At 54.1% G+C, this 27,803-nt stretch overlaps 2 protein-coding genes across 2 annotated transcripts; both read left to right on the top strand.

The window, feature by feature from the left end:
* Positions 1–15,439: 15,439 nt before the first annotated feature.
* On the top strand, positions 15,440–23,696 carry ADI1 (acireductone dioxygenase 1). The gene is made up of 4 exons (XM_043927905.1): positions 15,440–15,681; positions 17,742–17,861; positions 21,987–22,166; positions 23,153–23,696. The coding sequence occupies exons 1-4, from the start codon at positions 15,562–15,564 to the stop codon at positions 23,270–23,272; spliced, it is 540 nt and encodes a 179-aa protein (XP_043783840.1). The 5' UTR covers positions 15,440–15,561; the 3' UTR covers positions 23,273–23,696.
* A 74-nt stretch (positions 23,697–23,770) lies between these two features.
* LOC122709872 lies at positions 23,771–27,340 on the top strand. The gene is made up of 3 exons (XM_043927138.1): positions 23,771–23,782; positions 25,548–26,139; positions 26,988–27,340. Exons 1-3 carry the CDS (start codon positions 23,771–23,773, stop codon positions 27,089–27,091), a joined length of 708 nt encoding a protein of 235 aa, XP_043783073.1. The 3' UTR covers positions 27,092–27,340.
* The last annotated feature ends 463 nt before the right edge of the window (positions 27,341–27,803 follow it).

Genomic DNA, 27,803 nt, shown 5'->3' with positions numbered 1-27,803 from the left:
CAGCCCCCCGCCCCGCCCTGCGCCCCCTGCTCCTACACGCTGGCCCCTCTGGGCCCCCGGCCCCTCCCTCGGGCCATGCCCGCTGTCCTCTGGCTGGCATCACGCTTTCCTCCAGGTGACCCAGCCTCCTCCCACGCCTGCCCGAAGGTCACCTCACCGCCAGCCCTCCTGGCCGCTCCTCTCAAGTGCAGTTCAGCTTCCCCGTGGCCCACACCGACTCCCTGTCCCTCCCTGTCCCGTCTCACACACGCGTGTGCACACACAGACGCGCACGGGGCTGGCTCCCTTCCTCCTCTTGGCCTGTGCCACGATCCCACCTGGCACCCCCTCCGTCTGCCCCACGGCTGTTGCTTTCCTGTGTGCCCCCTGCATGAGAACCCAACTCTGAGAAGGCGGGGGTGTTTTCCTGCTCACGGCTGCACCCGGGCAGCACAGCGCCTGACCCAGAATGGTTCTGTAAGTATTTGTTAAGTGGATTGAGAAACACCGTAAAGCCAGGGGCGGTTCTCAGCCCGAAGGAGATGCCGGATTGGACGGAGCAGGGGGACTGAGGATGGAGGGAAAGAGGGGTGGGACTGGGCCCCGGAGAGGAGACTGCCCCCCATTCCCTCGGGGGTGACCCGGCACGGCTGGGGAGGCAGTCAGGCGTTTAAGGCCCAGAGGTGCTGAGTCACTGCGCACCTGACCGGTGCGGATCTGCCACTTGGTAGAAGTTTACTTTTCATCCGAGTGAGATTTGCTTTCTGAAAAAACTTCCCTGTAGTTCAGATTTCAAGATCTATTATTTTTACAGTCTTGTGTTTTTTATTCCTAAGAAGATTTGGTCCTAATACTTCACTCCCTTGGCCTCGAGTTTCTACTTCCTTCCCAACGTGGGTGGCATTAAAATGAAAAATAGACCAGGACCTCTCCTGTGGTCCAGTGGTTAGAATTGATAGCTTATGGTGAATGAGGTCAGATTCATAATCTCCAAAGAAGATTTAGCTTTGGGACCAGGGACCAGGCTGGATCAGTTGAGCTTTTGTGTAGCAGAGTTATATTAAAGTATAAAAACAGAGAAAGTTTCTGACATAGACATCATCAGAAGGGGGATAGAATGCCCCCTCCACCCCGCTAGGCTTATCAAGACCAGATATACTTTTACCGGACCCACTCCCACAACATACATCTTAAATTAACGATGAAAATTAACAATAGAAAGGTCTTACCCACTCCCACATAAAATGTCAGTCAGAAGGTTCTTGTTAAAAAGGAGAAACGTGTCCTTGTTGTTATATAATCCTAACTACAGAGCTTCTCTGTACTAAGCACCTTCTCTGATTTATTATATTCTTTGCAGCCTAAGATGGAGAAGCTCTACACAGTCAGTAAAAACAAAACTGGGAGTTGACTGTGGCTCAGATCATGAACTCTTTATTGCCAAACTCAGACTGAAATTGAAGAAGGTAGGGAAAACCACTAGACCATTCAGGTATGACTGAAATCAAATCCCTAATTATTATACAGTGCAAGTGAGAATTAGACTCAAGGGATTAGATCTGATAGACAGAGTGCCTGAAGAACTATGGCAGAGGTTCCTGACATTGTACTGGAGGCAGGGATCAAGATCATCCCCAAGAAAAAGAAATGCAAAAAGACAAAATGGTTGTCAGAGGAGGCCTTACAAATGGCTGAGAAAAGAAGAGAAGCAAAAGGCAAAGGAGAAAAGGAAAGATATACCCATTTGAATGCAGAGTTCCAAAGAATAGCAAGGAGAGATAAGAAAGCCTTCCTCAGAGATCAGTGCAAAGAAATAGAGGAAAACAATAGAATGGGAAAGACTAGAAATCTCTTCAAGAAAATTAGAGATACCAAGGGAACTTTTCATGCAAAGATGGACACAATAAAGGACAGAAATGGTGGGGACCTAACAGAAGCAGAAGATACTAAGAAGAGGTGGCAAGAATACATAGAAGAACTATACAAAAAAGATCTTCATGACCCAGATAATCATGATGGTGTGATCACTCACACTCACCTAGAGCCAGACATCCTGGAATGTGAAGTCAAGTGGGCCTTAGGAAGCATCACTACAAACAAAGCTAGTGGAGGTGATGGAATTCCAGTTGAGCTATTTCAAATCCTAAAAGATGCTGTTGTGAAAGTGCTGCACTCAACATGCCAGGTAATTTGGAAAACTCAGCAGTGGCCACAGGACTGGAAAAGGTTAGTTTTCATTCCAATCCCAAAGAAAGGCAATGCCAAAGAATGCTCAAACTATCACACAGTTGCACTCATCTCACACACTAGCGAAGTAATGCTCAAAATTCTCCAAGCTAGGCTTCAACTGTATGTGAACTATGAACTTCCAGATGTTCAAGCTGTATTTAGAAAAGGCAGAGGAACCAGACATCAAATTACCAACATCTGCTGGATTATCAAAAAAGCAAGAGAGTTCCAGAAAAACATCTACTTCTGCTTTATTGACTATGCCAAAGCCTTTGACTGTGTGGATCACAATAAACTGTATAAAATTCTTCAAGAGATGGGAATACCAGAGCACCTTACCTGCCTCCTGAGAAATCTGTATGCAGGTCAGGAAGGAACAGTTAGACCTGGATATAGAACGACAGACTGGTACCAAATCAGGGAGTACATTAAGGCTGTATATTGTCACCCTGCTTATTTAACTTATATGCAGAGGACATCAAGAGAAACGCTGGGCTGGGTGAATCACAAGCTTGAATCAAGATTGCCGGGAGAAATGTCAATAACCTCAGATATGCAGATGACACCACCCTTATGGCAGAAAGTGAAGAAAAACTAAAGAGCCTCTTGATGAAAGTGAAAGAGGAGAGTGAAAAAATTGGCTTAGAGCTCAACATTCAAAAAATGAAGCTCATGGCATCCGGTCCCATCACTTCATGTCAAATGGGGAAACAGTGGAAACAGTGACAGATTTTGTTTTCTTGGGCTCCAGAGTCACTGCAGATGGTGACTGCAGCCATGAAATTAAAAGATACTTGCTCCTTGGAAGAAAAGCTATAACCAACCTAGACAGTATATTAAAAAGCAGAGACGTTACTTTGCTGACAAAGATCTGTCTAGTCAGAACTATGGTTTCTCCAGTAGTCATGTATGGATGTGAGAGTTGGACTATAAAGAAAGCTGAGCACAAAAGAATTGATGCTTTTGAACTGTGGTGTTGGAGAAGACTCTTGAGAATCCCTTGGTCTGCAAGGAGATCCAACCAGTCCACCCTAAAGGAGATCAGTCCTGGGTGTTCATCGGAAGGACTGATGTTGAAGCTGAAACTCCAATACTTTGGCCACCTGATGCGAAGAGCTGACTCACTGGAAAAGACCCTGATGCTGGTAAAGATCGAAGGCGGGAGGAGAAGGGGACGACAGAGGATGAGATGGTTGGATGGCATCACTGACTTGATGGACATGAGTTTGAGCAAACTCTGGGAGTTGGTGATGGACAGGGAAGCCTGGCGTGCTGCATTCCATGGTTTGCAAAGAGTCAGACACGACTGAGTGACTGAACTGAACCCTTAGTACAGAGCTTAAGGAAAAACATACCCTTGAACAAGACAGGTCATTTTGTTGTGTAATCATTAGCTCTGGGCTTAAAGAAATTTAGTTTTAAAGATTGTTGTCATAACAACTCAGAGTTTAAGAAAAAAGTGTCTCGTGTGAGTAAGACAAAGCAGTGTATAAAAAAACATTTGTCCCTTTCTCCTCCTCCAGAACTCTAGACCCCAGAGGACCCTGAACTTCTTATCAACGTACCTAAGAATTAACTCTCTCAGAACTCTGTGCTTCCCTTGCAGGGAGCCCAGATTTAAGCCCTGGTTGGAAAACTAGGGTCCTGCATGCTGTATGGTGCAGTCAAAATAAAAACAAAAACCAGAGACCTGCCTTGAAATGCCCCTGAGCAGAAAAAAGCACTCTGGTCCTACAAACAAAGCAAGAGACCCAGATTGACTTGGGTCATTTCTTTTCTTTTTTAAAGTGTATTGAATTCGTTACAATACTGCTTCTGTTTTCTGTTTTGGTTTTTCCACTGCAAGGCATGTGGGATCTTAACTCCCTCAACCAGGGATCAAACCCACATCCCCTGCATTGGAAGGCAAAGTCTTAACCACTGGACCACCAGGGAAGTCCTGCCCCGGGTCCTGTCTTGCTTCCTTGCCTGTCGTCAGTAGCTCAGCTCTCTGCGACCCCATGTACTGTGGTCTGGCAGGCTCCTCTGCCCGTGGGACTCTACAGGCAGGAACACTGGTGTGGGTAGCCATTTCTTCCTCCAGGGGATCTTCCCCACCCAGGGGCTGAACTTGCTTCTGCCGTGTGTCCTCCATTTGCACGCAGATCCTTTACCACTGAGCCACCTGGGAGTGCCATTTCTTGCTTAGGGCTCTGCAATCATGGGCAAAACGGAAATGGTTTCCCCAAAACTGGTTATGAGGTAACTACTGACCAATTCCCTGTTTTTAAGAGAATTGTGGTGTTGCAAGCAATCACCGTGAAGAGTCAGCCGTCACACCTCCTGGCTACATCCACCCATGCCAGCCTCCTTCCACGTTTAGGGTGGAGTCCTCCGGTTTGCGGACTCTCTGTCTGGGTGTGTGCACAGGAAACTTGCCGATCACCGCTCTGGCACTGCATTGGCTTTACTCGTTACGTCTGAACTTTGGACAGTGTTTACCAAGAATGTGCATTTGGAATCAGCCGATGCCTCTCCCTGATAGCTCAGTTGGTAAAGAATTCGCCTGCAGTGCAGGTGACCCTGGTTTGATCCCTGGGTTGGGAAGATCCTTTGAAGAAGGGATAGGCTACCCACTCCAGTATTCTGGCCTGGAGAATTCCATGAACTGTATAGTCCATGGGGTTACAAAGAGTCGGACACGACTGGGCAACTTTCACTTCCTTTCTCCAGAGCACGAATAAGTTTTGTCTCCAGGAGACAATTTCTCCCTGACAAACTTCACTACTTCTTAGAAGGGAAATGATGTCAGCAGAGTTTCCTCCAAGTGTTTGACTTTGGAAACCCTTTCTCGAATCCCTTTCCTCACCCTGTGTGATTTGGCGCACACTAGGGAAAAGGCTTTATTGGAGCGTGTGTTCTGGGGACTCAGCTGGTAAAACTGAAGATGGCAGAGGTGATGCACTGGAATACGCATCGGTTTTATCTTCATGCTGGAACACAGAGGTTGGGATAATTTACCTACATGCTGTAAACATGCCCGCACCCCCCAGGACAGGGCGCCTGCTGTCTTTGACCCCATTTCAAAGATGTAGTAAAACCGCGAGAAACACTTTCCTTTCAATTAGTTTGAATAAAATTTTGCTGACTGGGGCCTCTAGACAACTGGTTCCAAATATGACTTCTTTGTGAAGAAATTCAGGCTCATGCACAGATGGCTTGAGTCTCAACTCAAAATCCCATTACTTTTTGTAAAAATTAGCATCAGAAATGTTCAGATATACACCACAGAGAACAGCTTCATGAAGTTTCAGTTGTGTCCCCCGGCTCCGTTCTGTTCACGTTCTTGTCCTGTTCCGGGCTGTGTTAGTGAACTTGTCACGTCTTCTTACTTGCGGGGTGTGAAACCAGTGGGCCCCACTGGATTCCTTCTGTGGCCCCTACTGTTAGCTCCACCTTTATTGACGGATGAACCCTTGTGTCTCACAGCAAACTCCTGTTTCTAGCTCTTTCCGTTAAAATGCTCCTGAAGCTGTGCTTTTTGCACAGGTGCGCCTCTGAGGCTTCTGCCCTCCTTATGTGTGGCATCCACTCTCCCTGAGCGTTTTCTGTGTATTCCAGAAGACCCTGCAGCTCCTGCCATTAAAAAGCCATTCCCCGAAGTTCGGCCCTGACGGGAGAGGAGTTTAGACACAGGCCCGCGGCGGACCGGGGATGCTCCCGGGTCGCTGGGGCTGGGAGGGCGCGGCGCCCCCTGAAGACGCGGGAGGGCGGAGCCGAGAGCCGCTGTGCCGTCTGTCTCATCCTTTTATTCGAAGCTCTCCACAGGCGGAGAGCTTGGCCGTCCAGTGTGTGCCGTCAGCCTCTCCTCCCCTCCCGGACTGCCGTCCCCCCCGCCCGGCCTGACGGGCTGTGACGACGCTGCCGGGCCGGGGCCTCCCCAACAGCCACGGCCGGGCCCGGGGCTCGCTGTGGGCACGCGGACGCGCCGGCCACCTGGAAGCTTCCGGAAGGCCGGATGTCCGCACAGCATGCCGGGAGCGCTTTCCCCTGAACTCAAGCAAGCCTCGTTTCAGGGCTCCTGCCGCTGTTTCCTGTTAGGTCCGCAAAGCTTGCCTGGCGGGTGAGAAGCGAGTCCACGCTCCGCTCCGGGCGAGCTGAGCTGTGAGGGACGAGCCGGGCGCAGGCGGGCCGCCCAAGGCCAGGGCCGCCTGGGGTGAGGGGCGCTCCCGGCCTTCTCAGGCACGTGAGACAGGACCCCGTTGGGTTCTGTCTGCTCCAGCCGCTGGCTGCGTCTGTCACCTGCACTCTAACCGGGAGAGCTCGGAGCTGGGTCTCTTTTTTCTTTAAGATCGAAGTAGAGTTGGCTCACAGGTCTGCGTCCATCTCAGGTGGACCGCATCGTGACTCAGTATTTTTGCAGATTATACCCCATTGTCAGTCATTACCAGACGGTGAGGGTCAGTCCCCACGCTGGGTGCTTGTCTGTTTTACACGGAGCGGCTATGTCTGTTCCCGAGAGCTGTGTTCTTCAAGGGCAGGGGCACCCAGGAGGACAGTTTGGTGAGGAGGCCAGGCCAGCACCTGCTGCCCCTGCTGCCCCTGCCACCCCGCTGGGCAGAGCGCTGCCCCAGGGGTCACACTGTTGGTGCCCTGGGGATCATGCTGTTGGTGCCCTTTGGGGGGGGGGTCAGTCACCCTGTTGGTGCCCTGGGGGGGGGGGTCAGTCACCCTTTTGGTGTCCTGGGGACCAGTCACACTGTTGGTGCCCTGGGGGGGGTCAGTCACCCTGTTGGTGCCTTGGGGGGTCACCCTGTTGGTGCCCTAGGAGGGTCGCACTGTTGGTGCCCTGGGGAGGGGTCACCCTGTTGGTGCCCTGGGGGTCACTCACACTATTGGTGCCCTGGGGGGGTCACGCTGTTGGTGCCCTGAGTGGTTCACCCTGTTGGTGCCCTTGGGAGGTCACCCTGTTGGTGCCCTGGGGGTGATCACTCTGTTGGTGCCCTGGGGGGTCACGCTGTTGGTGCCTCAGTGTGGGTTGGGCTGCAGCTCCAAACTACCAGCAGTGATCGTGTTTCTCACAAGACAAAACAGAACAGCCCAGTTTCTCTTAAGAAGGACCCAAAGAAGCAATCACATTTTCAATTTTATTAATCTTGGCCCCTGAGGACCAATGTTTTTAATAGCCTCTGGGACAAAGCAGGAAGTAACAGAAAGCCTCTCACATACTGTTCAACAAAGCACCCTGGTTGTTTTGAGGCAGAAGCTTTTGTATGACTGAGCTACAAACCCATCCTGCCACCAGGTAACCGTGGTTATTCCAACCAGGGTGTTTGGCAGACATTCCCCAAAATAGGGTGAGCCTGTCTCTTCAGGTCCAGGGACTAAGACTCCAAGCTTCCACTGCAGGGGGTGCAGGTTCAGTCCCTCATCAGGAACTAAGATCCCACATGTCTTGAGGTATGGCCAAAAAAATCAGCAAGTAAACAACTGACAACATTTATGGCCAATTCAAGCTTTCAAAAGAAAATTCAAACATTGTGAAACTGTTTCTGCCCTATGATGTTTATAGCTTTCCTACTCCTTGATTTTTCTGGTAAGCCTAGTGGTATTGTAGACCAGGCTGTGTAAATATTTGGAAGAGACACATAACTTTGTGGAACAGTATTCTCAAAAGGACTAGTGCATACTGTTACACAATCATGTACAAATTAACTAGTCAAAGTTCAAGACACATGGATATAACAGAGTTTGAAATCATTGCTCTAGTTGTCAGATTCCACATTGCAACTAACTTTTAGGAAACCACCAACTGTCAAATTTTGGTGTAGTATCAATATCTACAACTTTGGTATAGTATGAATATCTACAACTATCCAGAAGGCTATTACAATACTCCTCCCCTTTCCAACTACATACTTTGTGAGGCTTGATCTTCTTCATACAATTCAACCAAAATAACATATATCAAGAGACTCTTTGCAGAAGCAGATGAGAGCCCCTCTTCCTTCTATTAAGCCAGACCAGAATTGTAGAAATGTAAAACAAAAATGCTACTCTTTTCATTTTTTATTTGTAAAATATGACTTCTTCACTAAAATGTTATTTGTTCAGACATAATGGTGATCACTGATATGTTTAGATGAATTAATATATAAAAACCTATTTTTTCTCCTTTCAGATGAATGTTAGTAGATAGAATCCACATAAGCAAAGCACCCGGGGGTTCTGCACATTCGTGGGTGAAGGAAGGGATAACAGCCATGAGAGAAGGTCATAAGCAGAGCCATTTTAGCTCCTGGGTGGGAGGATCTGGAAGACCGAGACTGTTGATCTCTGTTTCATTAGCTCATCCCCACTGGCCTGCTCTGGGCATTCAGGAGTGGGTACCAATATGGGCTTTCCAGATGGCACAGTGGTAAAGAATCTGCCTGCCAGTGCAGGAGATGCAAGAAACTCGGGTTTGATCCCTGGGTTGGGAAGATCCCCTGGAAAAGGAAACGGCAACCTGCTCCAGTTTCTTGCCTGGGAAATCCCATGGACAGAGGAGCCTGGAGGGCTACAGTCTATGGGATCACAAAGAGTTGGACACGACTGAGCATTCACATGTGCCCCAGTGCTGGCGGGTACCTGCCTCAGGAGTTAGGCTCAGGGACGTTCAACCTACTCGTTGATCTCCATCCTTCAAAACAACTAGTAATGAACTTTAGAGCCTACTTTTCCCATTCTAGACAGCCTCTGATTCCTGGAACTCAGAAACTATCCTCAGTGAGCCAGACTGGAGTTATTTTTCATTCTTATTAAAAGAGCTCATGAATGAAGGAGCTTAGCTCATAATAAGCATAGAAATAATATTCATTATTAGTAATAAACAATAATGATAATTATTATACTATTGTTCTTGGAGTTGAACACTCCAAGATGACTTTTTTAAATCTTTGTATTAATAGGTTTAAACTCCAGGAAAGAAAATTTCTGCATCATCAAAATGACCAAACTTACATCAACCCCAAAATAGCTGTTGCCCCCATCGTTGTATTACCTGCAAAGTTGAACATGAGGTCCCCTCCTTCCATGACACTGGGTTACGGCAGCTGCGGAGACACTGAACTGGGGGCCAGCCACTCCGAGCCCCCGCGTCTGGCCTGGGGGACCGTGAGCTGCTGGGGCCCTTCCTGCCTGTGCCCACCAAGTGCAGGGCAGAGGAGCCATCCAGAGCGGACGCTAGGAGACCGTCCTCCCCACTCTGTGGGGCTCTGGCATTTCCACACACCCTCAGCTGGGCCCTGAGTGTCCCTTTTTCCAGGCCCTCCTTCAGGGACGTTTGTACAGTGAACACCTGGAAGACAGGGAACTGGTCCCTGGAGCGAGGGCAGGTTCGCCTGGCGCCCAGAACAGGCAGGATTCTGGCTCCCTCTGAAGGGCAGCATGCTGAGCCCTGGCGTCATCTGACCCCTTCCACTAAAAGTCCCTTTCCAAAAGTCCACCCCTCCTTAGGACCCGGTGCCTGGGAGCTCTGACAGCTGCCGTAGGAACCCTGGGCCAGGCCCACCTGTTAACCTGCTCTGGGCTGAGACCCCAGACCCTCCACACCTCTTCCCACAGGCGAGGAGAATCAAGTACTTGACAGTGAAGTCAAAGTGTAATATTATCATATTTCTAAATGCTTTTGGCTGTGCCACGGGGCTTAGGGGAGTTTTAGTTCCCTGACCAGGGATTGAACCTGGGCCCTGGCCAGTGAAAGCACGGAGTCCTCACCACTGGACTTCCAGGGAAGCCCCTGTAATATTATTAATGTGATACACCTGGGTGGACGGGCCCCAGCCCTGTGGCAAATCCAGCCTGATGCCTGCTTTTGTATATTCCACAAGCTGAGAACGGTGGGTACATCTTAAAGTGCTTGTTATTAAAGGGCCCGCCCACCATCCCGCGTGTCGCCTCCTGGCCCACACAGCCCTTCACAGAAGAGGCCCCCAGCCCTGGTGGAGGCGCCTGCCCACCTCCTGCGTGTTTCACAGCTCAGGTCCCGGGTTCTCTGCAGCTCTGCCGTATCCACGTGGTTTGCGAGTGGACCCGGGTTGGGAGAGCTCTCAAAGCTGGGATGGGTGAAGTCTATGCAGGCAGATCTGTCCTCGAAAATCCAAACACATTCTCCCCAGCTTGCCTACATCAGTGTAAACAAAGAACAGAGGGGCCTTCGGAGCCCCCAGCTCAGCGGGGACCTAGTCATCAGCAGCTGCGGTCACCGGTGAGAGGAATTCGGGGTGAGACCAGGACAGGGCCCCTGTGCTCTGGTCAGCAGGCCCCCTGGGTAGTCAGGTGTCCGTCCCAGGGAGGACATTAGCTCTTGGGCCCCCCCGTCACAGTGAAGAACTAAAATCACCACTTGGGGGTCTGCTCTGGGACCAGCAGGGCTCTGTCACTGAGTCGCGTGCTTGCCCGCGTGTGTCCCCAGTCACGTCCGTGTGGACAGGCCTCTCCCTCTGCCCCTCGGAGCAGCCGCCCCAGAGCCGTCCCCCAACTACAGTCCCCAGGAGGACCCCAACAGCACCCGGGTCGCAGCTCTCAGGGGGAGTGCTTGCCTTTCACTGCACAGGAAGGTGACAAATTGTGGTCACAAAGGATATTCTTGGGCTGCCGCTGGCTCTTCTCCTGGAAGGAGTAGCTCAAGTTCAAAAGCCTCCCCTTCAGAGGAGGGGGCCTGCAGGCCAGCAGCGCTCTCGTGACAGTAGGGAGGGCTGTGCTCTCCTGGTTCTGCCTCGGGAACTGGTTCAGGCAGCAGCGCCGGCTCCCTGAGGGTTCCTCAGGGACTCCCAACCATCCAGCGTTTCCAGAGCGTGCATTTTGTGGCATAAAACAGCTCTCTCCCTTCTCCCGAGTACGAAGGGGGGAAATGCATCTGCTTGAGACCCAGGCCCACCAGTAGCGGTATGTGACTGCTGCTGCTGCCGCCGCCTCTGGGGGCTGGAAGAGGGGGTTTGTAGGCCCTCTGCAATTCCCAGATGCAGTGATCCCCGGCCGGAGGAGACAGGCACCCTTACTTCCCACGCTATATTTCAGCAGTTCTGTCTACTGGCTTTCGGGCTGGGCTCCCTGAGCTCAATCGCTGCCCACCCCCGCTCCCCGCTCCCGCCAGCCACTTCCTGGCATTGTGACCGTGAGCAGGTGAGCTGAGTAGGTGAGTGAGTCTCCTGTTTGTCTGAAGTGTGGGTCATAAGTGGCGCCCTCCCTGTAGTGTGCAGTGAGGGGGGTATCACACCTCACACCTCCAGTTGCTGTGTTACCAGGCACAGGGGCAGTCATCTTTCCAGGGGACAGAAGAGGTGTTAGGCCAGGCCAGGAGATGGCCACAGTGGCACCTTGAGGACTACTCCAAGTGTTTCTCATCATACCTCTTCCATTTTCGTTCAACAAACCTAAAAAGCTGTCTGTGATAAGCAGACATGGACCGTGGGAGACTAAGCAGACAGGCTCTCTGATTAGTGGTCGAGCGCAGTTGCTGTTGTTGCTCAGTCGCTAGGCGGCGTCCAACACTGTCACCCCACGGACTGCAGCATGCCGGGCTCCTCTGCCCCCCAGTCTCCTGGGGTTCGCGCGAACTGGTGTCCGTTGAGTTGATGATGCCATCCAATCCTCTATCCTCTGTGCCCCCTTCTCCTTTTCCCTCTCAGCAATGCAAGTGCATTCATTCATGTAAGTACCATGAACACGGGGCTGACGGCTCTCGGAGACAGACGTTAAACAAGCACTATGAGCACGTCTGACTGGGAACCCACACCCCCCCACCCGCTGGGTAGGGGTGTCCCAGAAGACCTCTCTAAGGAAGAGAGATGGGAATTCCCTGATGGTCCAGTGGTTAGAATTCTGAGCTCTCACTGCCAAGAACTAAAATTCCCCAAGCCTCACGGTGTGGCCAAAACAATTTAAAATAAATACATAATTTTATAAAGGGATATTTATGCTGAAAATGGAAGGATGGAGGAGAAAAGTGCTTGGAGGAAGGGAGAGTAAGGAAGGAAGGTGGGTCAACTGCATGTCAAAGGCCTGGCGGTCAGGAGGAGCAGGAGATGCAGGCAGAGACCGGGTGTGTGGAGCGCAGAGAACAGGAGGGAATGGTGGTCAGGAGCCAGCCACGTGGGGCTGTGGAGCCAGGACAGAGTTAGGAAGGAGGGGGAGAGGCAGCAAGTGATGTTATCTGGCTTGTGTTTTTAAATATACGCCGAGCATAGGATGGACTGGGTTTCCCTCGTGGCTCAGCTGGTAAAGAATCTGCCTGCAATGCAAGAGACCTGGGTTTGACCCCTGGGTTGGGAAGATCCCCTAGAGAAGGGAAAGGCTACCCCCTCCAGTATTCTGGCCTGGGTCACAAAGAATTGGACACCACTGAGCGACTTTCATTTTCATTTTCACAGGATGAACTATTGTGGGGCAAAGAAAGGAGCAGGCGGTCAATTTTATTAGGCCAGAAGACATGCAGAAGGAGCTGGGGTGACTGCTCTTAGAGCCGTCCAGTGTAAATCCCATAGGTTTTCCAGTTACTCGATTCCCTGTTACAGACCCTGGGGTGAACAGCTGACATAACCTGACCTCTTGATTGAGTACTTTGAAGAGATAAACCTATTTGTTGCAGGAAGGGGACCCCCTTGTAGGGCCTGAAAGTGGGCTCTTGTCTAACACTTGGAAGTGAATTGTTCGAGGAGACACAAGTGCTGACAAAGCAAGGGATTTTATTGGGAAAGGGCACCCGGGCAGAGAGCAGGAGGGTCAGGGAACCCAGGAGAACTGCTCTGTCATATGGCTTGCAGTCTCGGGTTTATGGTGATGGGATTAGTTTCCAGGTTGTCTTTAGCCAATCATTCTGACTCAGAGTCCTTCCTGGTGGTGCACGCCTTGTTCAGCCAAGATGGATGCCAGAGAGAAGGATTCTGGGAGGTGGTCGGACATGTGGTGTCTCCTTTTGACCTTTCCTGAACTCTTCCGGTTGGTGGTGGCTTATTAGTTCCGTGTCCCTTACCAGGACCTCCTGTTGTAAAACAGTTCATGCAAATGGTTACTACGGTGCTTGGCCAGGGTGGGCGGTTTCAGTCAGTGTGCTTCCCCTAACACTTGCAGAGAGAAGGAGGGCTTCTAAGCTCCCAGAAGGCTTGAATATAGGGGACCTCGAACCATTTGCCATTCCATTTGAAGAAGTTAGTGAAATCTGATAAAATATTGAAATCAGAAGTCCTGAACTCAGGCCAATGATTTTGGTCACCCAATTTGTACTGAGGTCAGATTTGAGTACAAAGTGACTCGAGTTTACGAACCTTGAGATCAGTCAAGAGCAGAGGTTTGAGGTTTCGTTTTACATAGGCCAAGGGACAGTTCCGCGGGACGGATTGGCTTGCTGCTGCTAAGTTGCCTCTATCATGTCCGACTCAGTGCGACCCCATAGATGGCAGCCCACCAGGCTCCGCCGTCCCTGGGATTCTCCAGGTAAGAACACTGGAGTGGGTTGCCATTTCCTTCTCCAATGCATGAAAGTGAAAAGTGAAAGTGAAGTTGCTAAGTCGTGTCCGACTCTTAGTGACCCCATGGACTGCGGCCTACCAGGCTCCTCTGTCCATGGGATTTTCCAGGCGAGAATACTGGAGTGGAGTTCCATTGCCTTCTCTGGATTGGCTTGACCCCATAGCAAATGGCTAATGACTGTCCGGTCGAGAGAAAAGGTTGTCACCTAATCATTTGACCGGGCAAACGGAGAGAGAGAGAGACTCTTAAGGAGGGAGGGGTGTCCCCCAAGTACCTCCCCAGAGGGCCTTTGGGCCGGAGGGTTCCCTGGGAATGCAGAAAGGACGATAGTCTATGTGCCCTAGAGTACCATCCGAGCTTCCCTGGGCTACTGGGTCAGGTGAGAATTCGTGGTGGATGGAGGGAGGTCGAATGGCAAAAGGCCTCTGTCCTGGAGTTGGTCAGTCTCGCAAAAAAGAGAGTGTAGAGAAAAAAGGAAGAGAGAGAGAGAGGCCGATATTCCTTGGGGTTCGTGGAAAACCAATAAAGCCCTTACCCAGGGCTTGTACCGCTCACGAAGGCACGGGGCATCCTCCCGAGGAGGTATTGAAAGCCCAGGCGGGGAAAGCGGGCTTGGCAGGTTTCCACGCTCCGAAGAGCTGGCCGTGGAGAACGAGACTGAGAAGGAACCTCAACCTCCCAGGTTTCAGCACCAAAAAATGTAGGGTAAGGGAGTTAGAGAAGGCGAGGTTCGGAGAAAGAAGGAGACCGGCACTTTACAGGAACAGATCACCTTTAATGAGCTGAGAAGGGGCAGCAGTCAGATGAGTGGGCTGCTGCGTCAAGTCAAGAAGAGAGTAGGTATATACAGAAAGCATATATATGCGGAGATACAGCGTTTTGAGGGGGTCTATTTTTCCTCAAGATTATTTTTGATTAGTTAGCTTTCAACAACTGGGGAAAGGAATTCCTGAGACCTGCCGGAGACTGGGATTGGTTGGGAGCTGAACGTAATCAATCTTAATGTCCATTCCTTTCTTTAGGGGAGAAAATTCTTGAAAGTTGAGTGCCGAAGAATTGATGCTTTTGAACTGTGGTGTTGGAGAAGACTCTTCAGAGTCCCTTGGACTGCAAGGAGATCCAACCAGTCCATCCTAAAGGAGATCAGTCCTGGGTGTTCATTGGAAGGACTGATGCTGAAGCTGAAACTCCAATACTTTGGCCACCTGATGCGAAGAGCTGGCTCATTGGAAAAGACCCTGATGATGGGAAAGATTGAGGGCAGGAGGAGAAGGGGACAACAGAGGACGAGATGACCGACTCAGTGGACATGAGTTTGAGCAAGCTCTGGGAGTAGGTGATGGACAGGGAGGTCTGGCGTGCTGCGGTCCATGAGGACACAGAGTCAGACATGACTGAGCCACTGAACTGAACTGAACTGATAGAATGGTGGGGAGGACCTAGAGGGGAGTTTAAACTCCAGGCTATTTTAGGCCCAGTAGCTTTTCTTCTGGGACACCGCTTCGCGCCCTGAGCCTACCCGCCCTCCCGGGGAGGGGAAAGGAGGGAGGAGGGAGGAGGGAAAGGAGGGAGGAGGGGTGAGGGGAGGGGTGAGGGGAGGAGGGGAGGAGGGCGGGGGGGGGGGGGCGGGGGGGAGGGGAGGAGGGGGGGAGGGGAGGAGGGCTGGGGGGAGGGGAGGAGTGGGGGAGGGGAGGAGGGCGGAGGGGAGGAGGGCGGGGGGGAGGGGAGGAGGGCGGGGGGGAGGGGAGGAGGGCGGGGGGGGAGGGGCGCCCGCGTGCGTCCTGGTGCAGGCCCCGGCTCACCCCTGCCCACCCTCGCCCAGGTCCCGCGCTCAGTTCCCGGCCCCGCGCTCAGTTCCCGGCCATGGTGCAGGCCTGGTACATGGACGATGCGGCCGACGACCCGCGGCGGCCGCACCGCGCCGAGCCCGCGCGCCCTGTTGGCCTGGAGCAGCTGCGCCGGCTCGGGGTCCTTTACTGGAAGGTAAGCGGGGCCCGCGCGGCGGCACAGGCGCCCCTCCGGCCCCCCGTGCGCCCCGCTTTCCTGCCAGCGGGGCTGCGGAGCCCGGGGGCCCGGGCTCAGTGCGCACGTTCGGCGCGGGCCTGGCCGGCCTCCGGGCCTCTACCGCGGGGCGCGCCGCGCGCTCGGTGCCGGGGATCCGGGTCGGGCGGGGGGCGGGGTGGAGGGCGGAGGGGTCGCAGTGAGAGCGGGGCCCGGGATCCGCGGGTCCCCGCCGCCTCAGTGGGAGGCCGGGACCCGGTAGGCGCGGGCCTGTCCTCAACGGCCCGGGCGGGGCGGCCGGAGGGCGGTTGGGGGCCCCTGAAGGGTCCCCTGTGCGTCTCCCTGGGGTGGGGGGGGGCGGCTCGATGGGAGGCGCCGTCTGTTCAGACTCCTGACCTTTAGTCTCGCTGTCCACGGGACAGTTTTGGAGCCGGAGTGGACACTGGCCAAGGTCTGAAAGTGTCCGGGGATAAAGTAAGACTGTTTTCAGTTCCTCCGCCAGATCGAGTAGGGCTCCTCCTACCTCCCAGTTCTCCTGTGGATGGGAAGACCCAGGACTGTTAGAATTAAACTTGTATAGTTGCTCAGTCGTGTCTGACTATTTGCGACCCCATGAACTGCAGCACGCCAGGCCTCCCTGTCCATCACCAACTCCCGGAGTTTACCCATCGAGTCAATGATGCCATCCAACCGTCTCATCCTCTGTTGTCCCCTTCTCCCGCCTTCAATCTTTCCCAGCATCAGGGTCTTTTCCAGGGAGTCGCCTGTAGACTTGTTTGAAAGTGAAAGTGAAGTCGCTCAGTCGTGTCCCACTCTTTGCGACCTTGTGGACTGCAGCCTACCAGGCTTCTCCGTCCATGGGATTTTCCTGGCAAGGGTACTGGAGTGGGTTGCTATTTCCTTCTCCAGGGGCTCTTCCCGATCCAGGAATCGAACCTGAGTTTCCCACACTGCAGGCAGACGCTTTACCCTCTGAGCCTCCAGGGAGGCCCCAAGTAGACTTATTTACTGTGTGCTCCCAGTGCCCTGGGCCTGTTTGTCCTTTATAATGACTTCATCTTGAGCAGGACAGTAGCTGGGCATGTCTGCCTGTTGTGTATCAGTGACGCCGTAGGGTGTGGGAAGCTCTCACGGGCGATGTGAAGGTACACGGTGTGGGGCACACGTGTGCTGTGTGGGTCTGCTCACGTGGGGAGTGGTCATGTAGACATTCATGTCTCCGGCTTCCTTGGTGGCTCAGAGGAAGAGGCCGCCTGCTGACACAGGAGACGCAGGGTGGTTGGGAAGCTCTCACGTGTCTGGGGCAAGGATGCCACGCCTGTCGAGCCGGTGCTCTGCAGTCAGGGCGCTGCAACTCCGGAGCCCGTATCCTGGCCCGCTGCAGCTCCACGAAGCCTGCACACAGCAGTGAAGACCGGGCACAGCCAGAAACGCATAAATAAAATTTTAAGGAAAGAAAGAAAAGGCCCCTGGGGCCAGCCGGTAGAAAGCCTCTTGTCTGCCTGAGGAACCTGGGTTTTATTTGTGGGCTCAGAGGGCTTCAGGTGTTTTGGCTCGGGGAAACGCAGTCAGCATAGAGGTGCCGTAGAGACAAAGGTCAGGCAGGCTTGCAGAGGGGGCAGCGCACGGCGTGGCGGGGAGGTGCCCGTTACAGGCGTCAGGCCGTCGGAGCGTCCCCGGACTCCTGGTGCTGGGACTGGAAGCGTGACGTTTCAACGGAATCTCCCTGGAAGGGCTGTTGGAGAGAAGGGAGGCGGGGATTCCACACAACTGCGCTGTTTTTAGCCTTTAGGGAAAGTGGGGAAAGCATGACAAGAAGTTGGGAAAGGAGGGGAAGAAAGGTGAGTTCAGGATTGACAAAGGACCAAATGATGTTAATACAGTAGATGTGGAATATGATTATTCCGGAGATCCAGAATGTGGACACAGGACTAGGTAATGAATTCGGAGTATAATCATACTGGAGATCCAGAAAGAGACTGTGTGGGTGTTTCTGTGTGTTCACGTGACCTCCTGTTTGTTGCTTGTTTAAACTCTCTTAGCTGGATGCAGACAAATACGAGAACGATCCAGAATTAGAGAAGATCCGAAAAGAGAGAAACTACTCCTGGATGGACATCATCACCATATGCAAAGACCAACTACCGAACTACGAGGAAAAGGTGAGGGAACTCTGAATTATTTGAAAAGGGGAATTATTAATTATTGACTATTAATAAATGCAGGAGAAGGCAATGGCAACCCACTCCAGTACTCTTGCCTGGAAATTCCATGGATGGAGGCGCCTGGTAGGCTATAGTCCACGGGGTTGCAAAGAGTCCGACATGACTGAGCGACTTCACTTCGTTTCTTTCTATAGTTCCTTTTGGGGAAGGAAATGGCAACCCACTCCAGTGTTCTTGCCTGGAGAATCCCATGGACGGAGGGGCCTGGTAGGCTGCAGTCTGTGGGGTTGCAAACAGTCAGACATGACTAAGCAACTAACACACACACACACACACATTAATAAATGCAAGCCTTTCCTTATTTTTAAATGTCTTTCATTTTGGTTTATATGAGAGGAATGCTGGCCTTAGAATAAGCTGAAAAGTATTCCATCCTTTTCAGTTTTTTGGAAGAGTATGTCTAGAATGCTTTTACTTTTTTCTTAAGTGTTTGGCAGATTAACCAATGAAGCCATGTGGTGTTTTTGTTTGTTTAGTCGCTAAGTCCGGTGTCCGACTCTTGTGACTCCATGGACTGTAGCCCACCAGGCTCCTCTGTCCATGCGACTTCCCAGACAAGAACACTGCAGTGGATTCCCATTTCCTTCTCCAGGGGATCTTCCCGACCCAGGGATCAAAGCCTTGTCTCCGTGTCTAAAGGTCACGTTTTGTTCTTTGCGTGCTTGGTAATTATTGACTGGATGCCAGACAGTGTGATTTATTCTCTTGGATGCCGGGTACTGTTGTACCAGTAGAAATGTTCTTCAGTTTTCTTCTGGAATGCATGCAAGCTTATTGGAAACAATTGGATGCTTGAGTGGTGTTGGGTGTCAACACCCAAAGAGAGTCAGACGTCAGGCCAACTCTCCTGCGATCCCACGGGCTGTAGCCCCCAGGCTGCTCTGGTACACCACACAAAGGCCCTGGGATAGTGAGGTTTTTCCGGTCTGACTGGTGGGACAGGCTCTGTTCCCAGGCCGGCTAGGGCCAGGGGCTGTTCCTTCCGACCCTGAGGGTCCGAGTGGCTCTTTTCCAGCTGCAGCTCCTTTCCCTACACATGAGTGTGCACAGACGGGGCGAGGAGCCCTTGAGGGAGGCCCTCTGCAGGCCCCTGGGATTTCCCCGTGGAGGTCTCTCCCCTAGGGCACTGCACGCCAGCTCCCTCCATCTCCCCAGATTCTCAATCCTGCTCTTCAGCTCAGGGTGCTCCGCCTGGGTACCCCCTCCCAGCGCCACAGCCCGAGAGCTCGCAAGCCGGAGCCGGTGTGGGGCTCACCTCACTGGCTTTCTGCCTCCCCGGCCACTTTCTTCCCTCTCCTGGTGTCTGGTGTTTTGCAAACTATCAGTTTGTATATGGTCTTTGCTTTGATTATTGGAGGTGGGAGGGGAGATCCAGTTTCTGTTACCCCATCTTATATGGAAGTGGAGTCAGTGTGTTTTTTTTAAATTCTTGGTTTTGTGTTGGTCCCCAGGTGTCTGTTACTAGAGAAACTCACTAATCTTTGGCCAAGTGAGAAAACAGACGTGCAGAGTTTGTAATGAGGCTGAATGTGTTCAAGTTCAAGGACAGCCTTGTTTTTGAAATCGCTGTCTTTGCTTTTTGGGGAACAAGGTGACTCCTTTAGAAACGGCCGTGAGGACAGCAGTAGTTTCCGAAGTTTCCTGTCGTGATGAGCTTTGGCAGCTGTGTTGCTCCCAAGACTTGCTGTTTCCATCATGCTGAGCTGCGAACTGTGGGGCTGCGGCCTTAAGCCACTCAGTGTAGCCTCTTTTTCTTACCTGTGGACACCTGGAGGGGGTGAGGGCCTCTTCCCTGGGTCGTGTTGGTAAAGCCAAGCCCAGAACCCAGTCCTCCTGGTCCAGGGTCTTCACCGGCCACCAGGAAGGCTGCCTCCACCCACACTGTTCCTCGCTAGCTTGGCTGTCTTCTGTGTGTTAGCACCTTGCCCTAAGAATGGGAGTGGGGCAGTAACACCCAGATTGCTGAAACACAGATGTGTTCTGTGGGGTTTATCTCTTTACTCTGTTCTGTCCCAAAGGATTCTTGCCGCTTGGAGTACAGACGTTATAACACCTTTTTTACAAAAGGATGAAATTTCTCACTGAGTGCCTGCGAGTCCTGCCATCCTCTTAGACTGAAATTACATGTTCTTACCTGGAATTTCAGACTTCCTGTCTTCTCACCAGCGCCCTTCCTTCCACAGAAGGGGCTTGACGGTTGTAAATCCTGGCTGTTAGATTATTCTTATCATTACCACCTTCTAGAACGGCTTCTCTCCTGAAATAAAACACCATCCCTAATACCAGCTTATCTCTTATTCTTGTAGCGCACACTTCTGTACTGTCTGGTGGTCTCACGGCTGTCTTAGGTTAACGCGTTTTGGGCAGGAATCCTGCGGGAGGGGTGCTGGGCTTGCTCAGGGCGCCCCACCCGGAGGCCTGTGCCCGGGGTGGGTGGGGGCCCCAGTGCCCCTGATGCACAGCTTGGCTAAACTGGTGCCCATCCGGCTCCGTGTTGTGACCGGCCGACTCTCCCCGCTCTGAGGAAGACGTCCATGGAGAGTTACTTTCTGCCTGTGAATATTCTGCTCGGCGTCAAGCTCGGACTTGGTGTTGGTGAATCTTGCTGACTCTGCCCTGAGTCCGTCACCGTGTCCCTCCAGCCCTCATCTTCCTGTACTGACTTGGCCTGGTTCTCTCCTGTCGACGCCCCTCAGTACCGGCGTGCGGATCCTTGGTTTCCTCGTGGGCCCGTGTCCATGCCCGCCGCGATCCACCTTGACGTTCAGATTGGTCCAGACTCGGCGGGGAGGGGGGTGTGGGGCGGGCCCTCTCCGCGGTCCTGCCGCGTCCCCGCCGTGTTCCCAGCCCCTCCGTGCTTCCAGGCTCAGGGTGTTCACGCCCCTCGGGGCTCCCTCGGCCCATCCTCGGGTCTCTCTCCTCCCACACACACCACGGTTCCCGGTGGCGGCTGCGTCCACACCGTTAGGATCAGCAGGCCTGTCCGTGGAGTTCCAGGCGAGTCGCGGTCCTATCTCACTGAGGATATAGTCAGAGTACTGTGTTCAAAAGCACTTAGGTGAGTTTTCTCTTCCTCCTGTGGTTGTGAGCATGTGGCTTGATTCCAGATTTAAGGTCCCCCCCTCTCCCCATCCCCAAGCTTGTTTGGTTTTTATTTATGACTCTGTAAGAAGTAAAGGGAAAGAAGTGAAGGTGAGTGCACAGTCGTGTCCGACTCTCTGCGATCCCACGGATTGTAGCCCACCAGGCTCCTCTGTGCTTGGAGTTCCCCAGGCAGGAGTCCTGGAGTGGGCTGCCATAGCCGGGCTCTAAAATGAAGACCACCAGAAGGCCCCTGGCTCCCCGTGGCTGCCCGCCCTGCCCCGCGCCCTGCTGTTGAGCCCGCCTCTGTGTTGAGTCTGCCACCGCGCTCTGCCCCGGCCTTCCGGGCGTCTCTAGTGTCCCTCAGCGACAAACATCACAGCAGGGAGCGGCGCTGGCATGTCTTTCCGTGCTGCTGGAGGTGCATCTTCAGGGCAGATTCCTAGACGGGCGGCGGGTCAGTGCGTATCCAGCTGTGCCCACCCCTCCAGGGGCTGTGTGCCCAGCAGGGCGGGGACCTGTCCCCACGGCCTCGCCCGCCTGAGAGGCTGCTGTTCTCACTGGAAGTGGGGATTTTCCAAACATCTGTGGATTGTCCAGAAGGGTGGAAGCATTACGTGAGAAGAGCTTTGGAACCCCCCCGGGGCAGGAGGCGAGAGGTGGGGAGTCGTCAGAAGACCAGTCAGAGGTGACGGTTGCATGGGTGTTTACTGGAGAATGCTTCCAACGTTTGTGCACATTCGAGCATTTTTATCATGAAACGTCAGAGGATAGAGCCCCGAAAGACACAGGCCAGGCTGGGGTGAGCGGGAGGCTTCACTGAGCGCCTTCCGCAGATGTACACGCTCTCCTGCCCTTCTGGGGTGACCACGTGCCTTCGCGTCTCATGGGAGCAGGCCGGGTGGTCTGCGCTGGGGCAGGGGTGGTTCCGGCCACCTCACCCCAGGGGGCCCCCAGCTCACAGAGCTCCCCCCACCCCAGATCAAGATGTTCTTTGAGGAACACTTACACCTGGACGAGGAGATCCGCTACATCTTGGACGGCAGCGGGTACTTTGACGTGCGGGACCAGGAGGACCAGTGGATCCGGATCTCCATGGAGAAGGGGGACATGATCACCCTGCCCGCCGGCATCTACCACCGCTTCACGCTGGGTGAGAAGGTGGGCTCGCGGCTGCTCTGCTGGAGTCTGCTCTGCGCGCCTGTTGGAGGCTCAGCCCCGGCAGCGCTAGGCGAGGATGCTGCCTCAGCGAGCGGCCAGGGGTTCTTGGGGGCCGGGGTCTGCAGGGGCACACGGGAGACTGCACCCCCTGGGCACGTGCCCAGGCCAACGGGAGGCGCCCCTCCAGGGATCCCTGCTCCTTCATCATTCGAGAGCATGTCCGTTAGGCCTTAGCCATTGGGCGCTGGAGCCGTGGACACGGCCACAGAAGCAGAAGGGTGGTCTGGAGCTCCCTCCGTGGGCTTGGGACTGACCTGAGACTCAGGGGTGGTTCTGGAATAGAGAACGGGTGTGCTCGGCTTAAAGCTCAGGACTTGGAGAGGACGTGTGAGGGAAGGTCGCCCCACTCCTGGCCCCAGCGTCTCTCCCTGAAGGCGGCCGCGATCAGGTCCTCAAAAGTCTTCTTGGAGAGACGGCTCGCTTGGCAGGCGAGCATGTCATGCACAGGAGGCGGCGGGCTTCGGCCGGGGCGGTGGCGTCCCCCTTTGCTGCTCGCTGGGCTTTGGGACGGTTTCCTGTCGGCACATAGAAAGCCTCTGCCTGTACGCAGCCGCCTGCCGGCCACTCTGGGACACACTCCAGTTTCCTGCGTAGAGTGGAGGCCCCTGGAGATGGGTCCGCCAGCTGTCTCCAGTTCTCGGCTGTCGTAAACGGCGCCGGGACAATGCTGAGAGTTCCCCTGTAGGATACACCCCCGGAAGTGCACCCTGGCTGGACAGGGGCACAGGTTTCTAACCGTGCGGCGGGAGGGGCCCGCGTGCAAGGCGGTGTGTTTATTGAGAGCGCGGGCCCGACGCTGCCCCGCGGCTGCCTGAGCCCGGGCCCTCCTGCCTTTCAGAGGAACATGTGTGAGAACGGGGGTGAGCAGCATGGAGCGTGACCTCACGGCTGTGTAACCAGCACCCCGTGTCTGTGTGTTTCCCTAGAACTACATGAAGGCCATGCGGCTGTTCGTGGGAGACCCCGTGTGGACGCCGTACAACCGGCCGTCGGACCACCTCGAGGCCCGGACACAGTACCTGGAGTTCCTGGCGCGGACGGCCTAGCGGCCCCTCATGACGCAACACAGAGTCTGTCCCTTTCTCCTGCTTCAGAATGCGTTTTAATGGATGGAGCTATGGAGCTGGTTGCATGTGCAACCAGCTGGAAATCTGGGCACGTGATTCACTTCTCTGATTTGGGGTCAGGGGTCAGTGGCCCCCCACCAGCTCCAGCCTTCAGCTCTGACCAGTGAGTTTCATCTCCCCAAATACAGCCACTTACTGCCTGATTCTCGGGCTTTAAGCAGGTGCCAGGCGAGGCCACACCTGCCCTGTGCAGACGTGTGACAGTGGGTGACAGGATGGGTGGGAGATCACCCACTTTTCTCCCAAAACACAGGGGTGCTGGGGGGCAGCTGGCATGTTGGGGGGCATGCACTCGCTTAAGCCACTTTCTTGTTCAAAATAAAGTAGCTGCCTTAACACTCTGCTGGTGGCTTGGAGTTGCCTTATATTCTGGTACCTGTGGTTCCTTCAAGTCGCCCCATTTGCCTTTGTCGTCTGATGAGTGTGCATGTGCGTAGTTAATGTCTGTGTTTCCTGGGTCGGCACTGCTCCACGTGCAATTTCTAGGTTTAACTCACTACAGTAAATGTCTTCTACAATCAAGCCTTTGAATTTTAACAAGAATCGGTACATCGTTTGTATTTTTAATCAACAATTTTAAGATATAATTGTATCTCATTTGTTATAATCATAGAAAAACCCTGAATTAGCCTCAGATTTGAAGGGCAGTTTGCTTTGGGTATTCTTTTAAACTGGATTAAAACTCTTCATGTTGAAATGGACATGTCATCACTTCCACATTGGTCTTGACGTGTGTCCAGGCACAGAGGGAACCCAGGCCTCGCCGTGTGGGTGAACACTGGACTTAGGGGGGCAACACCACCAACCCCCAGGGTTGGGCGCTGCCCCTCCTCGCGGAGACGGGGCTCAGGGGAGGGAACCTCGGAGCAGGGGTGGCTTCTCCTGCAGGCGTTGTCAGTCCGAGAGAGGGTGGTGGTTTATGGACTTGCATTCGTCAGGGGCTCCCAGGAGCACATGCCTGGGAGCTGAGCTGTCCGTGTGGACCTAGGAACACTGCTTGTTGAGTGTCTCAATATGTTACTTGACAGACATGTCCTCCCTTTAAAGGTGTGCAGCACTTGGGGGGTGGCTTGTGGCTCGCGAACCTAGACAGCGTATTAAAGCCAGAGAAATCACTTTGCCTGCAAAGGTCTGTCTAGTCAAAGCTGTGGCTTTTCCAGCAGTCATGTATGGATGTGAGAGTTGGACCATAAAGAAAGCTGAGTGCTAAAGAATAGATGCTTTTGAACTGTGGTGTTGGAGAAGACTCCTGAGAGCCCTTGGACTGCAAGGGCATCAAACTAGTCAGTCCTAAAGGAAATCAGTCCTGAATATTCGTTGGAAGGACTGATGCTGAAGCTGAAACTCTAGTATTTTGGCCACCTGATGCGAAGAACTGACTCATTGAAAAAGACCCTGATGCTGGGAAAGATTGAAGGCAGGAGGAGAAGGGGACGACAGAGGATGAGACGGTTGGATGGCATCACCGACTTAACGGACGTGTTTGAGCAAGCTCTGGGCGATGGCGATGGACGGGGAAGCCTGGCGTGCGGCAGTCCGTGGGGTCGCAGAGTCGGACGCGACTGAGCGAGCAAGCACAGTAAGGGGGTGAAGTTAAGCAGAAACGCGAGCACGGGCAGTGGGGGCGCCGCACAGGCCGTGTTGTTTGCTGATTTGCACGAATTTGGGAGCAGAGCCCGACCTCACAGATCTCAGACACGCCTGGGGCCGTGAGTGTCACTGTTCCTCCAGACCCGGCTCCTCGGGGGGTGGGGTCGGGGGGGATGCTGAGGGGAACTGCTGTGCTTGGATGCTCAGTCGTGTCCAACTCTTTGTGACCCCATGAACTGTAGCCCGCCAGGCTCCTCTGTCCATGGGGATTCTCCAGACAAGAATACTGGAGGGGGTTGCAACCCAGGGATCGAACCACGGTCTCCCGCATTGCAGGCAGTTTCTTTACCATCTGAGCCACCAGGGAAACCCAAGAAGACTGAAGCCTATCCCTTTTCCAGGAAATCTTCCTGACCCAAGAATCTAACCGGGGGATCCTTCAATGCAGGCAGATTCTTCACCAGCTGAGCCACCAGGGAAACCCTCCTGAGGGGGAGGGCACATCTCAGGAGGCTGAGCCCAGGGGGTCTCCCTCCTCCCCCGGGGACCCAATGTTGCTTCTCCCAGGAGCTCAGGCCAAACAGGCTCGCAGGAGCGCACCTAGGTGACCCGGAGCCTCGGCCTCTGGCTTCATCCTCTGCTCCTTACGGAGGGGACTTGGTGTAGCGGGTTTGGGGGCTCGCTCCTCACATTGCTCCCTGCCCAGCTCTGGTCCCCCAAAGCTGGGGCCTTCCGTGTCTGCCGAGGGGGCCGGGGTCACACAGCCTTGGAAGAGGGGCTCCAGGTGTCCACCTACTGGAGGGCCAGTGTGCAGGATGTGCTGACCCCCGCCAAGGTTCTACACTCCGACTTCCTTCCAGGGCTAGACGCCGGCCTGTCTGCTAGGGCTCCCCGTCTGCCCGGGTCTGAAACGTCCGTGGCAGCCCTGGGGGTGGCGGGCTGGTTCCAGGGAGGCCCCTCCTGGCTCATCCTCACGCGGCACGGGGCGGGGGAGGCAGCCCTGCTGGGTCCCCCTGAGAGCACCGCCCAGGGTGGTGGGGTGGGGCCCGTGAGCCGGGGCCCCTCAGACAGGAAGCTGACTCCGCAGGTGGACAAGGGGACCCCGGACTGCTGGGCGGGGCTATCAACGCTCCTGATTAGAAACCACAGGCAGCACCGCCGGGGCTTCATCAACAGCGCTAGTGCTGCGGATGCAGGTGTGGGCGGAGTGCGTGTGTGTGTGAGGGGGGAAGTGTGTATGTGTGTGTGCACATGTGCAGTGTATGCGTGTGTGTGCGCATGTGCATTATGTATGCATACATGTGTGTGTGCACATGTGCAGCTGTGGGGGGAGTGTGTGTGTGTGCATGCGCGTGTGTGAAGGGGGAAGTGTGTGTGTGAGGAGTGTGTGTGCACACGTGCAGTGTGTGTGCGCATGTGCAGTGTGCGGGGTCATGGACGGGTGGGAGGCTGGCACGTATTTTATCTGCGTATTTATGCATCTGTTGTGGGTAATAGACTTGTCTGAGGTTCAAGTAGGGCCACGTTTGCACATAATTCCCAACGCCTGAATTGGCCATCTCCTCTTATACGTGAGAGACCGGCTGAGAAGGCTTGGTCACCAGCAAGCTGGGCTGGATGTGGCCACGGGCTGGGGGTCCTTCCCGTCTGGCCGGGCCTAGCCCTGGGGACGGCCTGGCTCTGCCTGTTGGTGAGGAGGCTGGGGGCGGGGGTGGGGGGCGCGAGCAGGCGCTGCTCTGACGTGTGCTGGAAAAGGAGGGGGACGTGAGGAGCCCCCTGCCCAGGGAGGGGAGGGGATGGCCTCCTCCGCCCTTGCTGGGCAGGAAGCCTGCCTATGAGCGGGCATCCCCTGGCCTCTCCTCCCCCCACCACAGGCTCTTTGCTTGATGCTCTCAGGACCGCTGGCCTCGCTGTCCATGACAAGGTGGCAGAGGGCATCCCTGTCCTTGAACAGCCCCTGGAGCCCGAGCCGCTGGGACAGTCCCTCTGAGCCACGAGGCTCCCGCACGGGTTTTTCTCCAGCTCTGCAAACAGGTACCTGCAGGTGGCTTCCCTGGTGGTCCGGTGGTTACGGATCTGCCGCCGATGCAGGCGACAAGGCTCCAGTCTCTGCTCAGGGAAGACTGCACAGGCAGCAGGGCAGTTTGACACGCGTGTGCCACCACTGACACCCGTGCGCCCAGAGCCCACGCGGGGCGAGAAAGAAGCCGCCACAGTGAGCAGCCCCCGCAAGCGCAGCCAGAGCAAGGCCACGTGCGGCAAGGAAGACCCAGTGCAGCCGAGAAATAAATGAGAAACAAAACACATGAGAACCACGTGTGTCTACAATGTTTCTGTTGCTGTTCAGTCGCTCAGTCGTGTCCGACTCTTTGTGACCCCATGAACCGCAGCACGCCAGGCCTCCCTGTCCATCTCCAACTCCCGGAGTCCACCCAAACCCATGTCCATTGAGTCGGTGATGCCATCCAGCCATCTCATCCTCTGTTGTCCCCTTCTCCTCCCGCCTTCAATCTTTGCCATCATCAGGGTCTTTTCCAATGAGTCAGTTCTTTGTATCAGGTGGCCTGAGTACTGGAGCTTCAGCTTCAGCATCAGTCCTTCCAATGAATATTCAGGATTGATCTCCTTTAGGATGGACTGGTTGGGTCTCCTTGCAGTCCAAGGGACTCTCAAGAGTCTCCTCCAACACCACGGTTTAAAAGCATCAATTCTTCGGTGATCAGGTTTCTTTAACAGTCCAACTCTCACATCCATACATGACCACTGGAAAAACCATGTTTGTCTATAGGGACTTTTGTCAGCTAAGTAATGTCTCTGTATGTTTTAATATGCTGTCTAGGTTGGTCATAGCTTTTCTTCC

The sequence above is a fragment of the Cervus elaphus genome, chromosome 16, assembly GCF_910594005.1.
Source record: "Cervus elaphus chromosome 16, mCerEla1.1, whole genome shotgun sequence".
In the NCBI taxonomy this organism is placed as follows: domain Eukaryota; kingdom Metazoa; phylum Chordata; class Mammalia; order Artiodactyla; family Cervidae; genus Cervus; species Cervus elaphus.
The sequence above is the reverse complement of the archived record's forward strand: the minus strand, read 5'-3'. Positions and strand labels throughout refer to the sequence as shown.

Coding starts and splice junctions, on each gene's coding strand:
- LOC122709872 (XM_043927138.1), top strand. Junction 26,140..26,987: donor CGCTAGTGCTGCGGATGCAG/GTGTGGGCGGAG, acceptor AGGTACCTGCAG/GTGGCTTCCCTGGTGGTCCG.
- ADI1 (XM_043927905.1), top strand. CDS start 15,562: ATGGTGCAGGCCTGGTACATGGACGATGCGGCCGACGACCCGCGGCGG. Junction 15,682..17,741: donor TCGGGGTCCTTTACTGGAAG/GTAAGCGGGGCC, acceptor AAACTCTCTTAG/CTGGATGCAGACAAATACGA. Junction 17,862..21,986: donor TACCGAACTACGAGGAAAAG/GTGAGGGAACTC, acceptor CCCCCACCCCAG/ATCAAGATGTTCTTTGAGGA.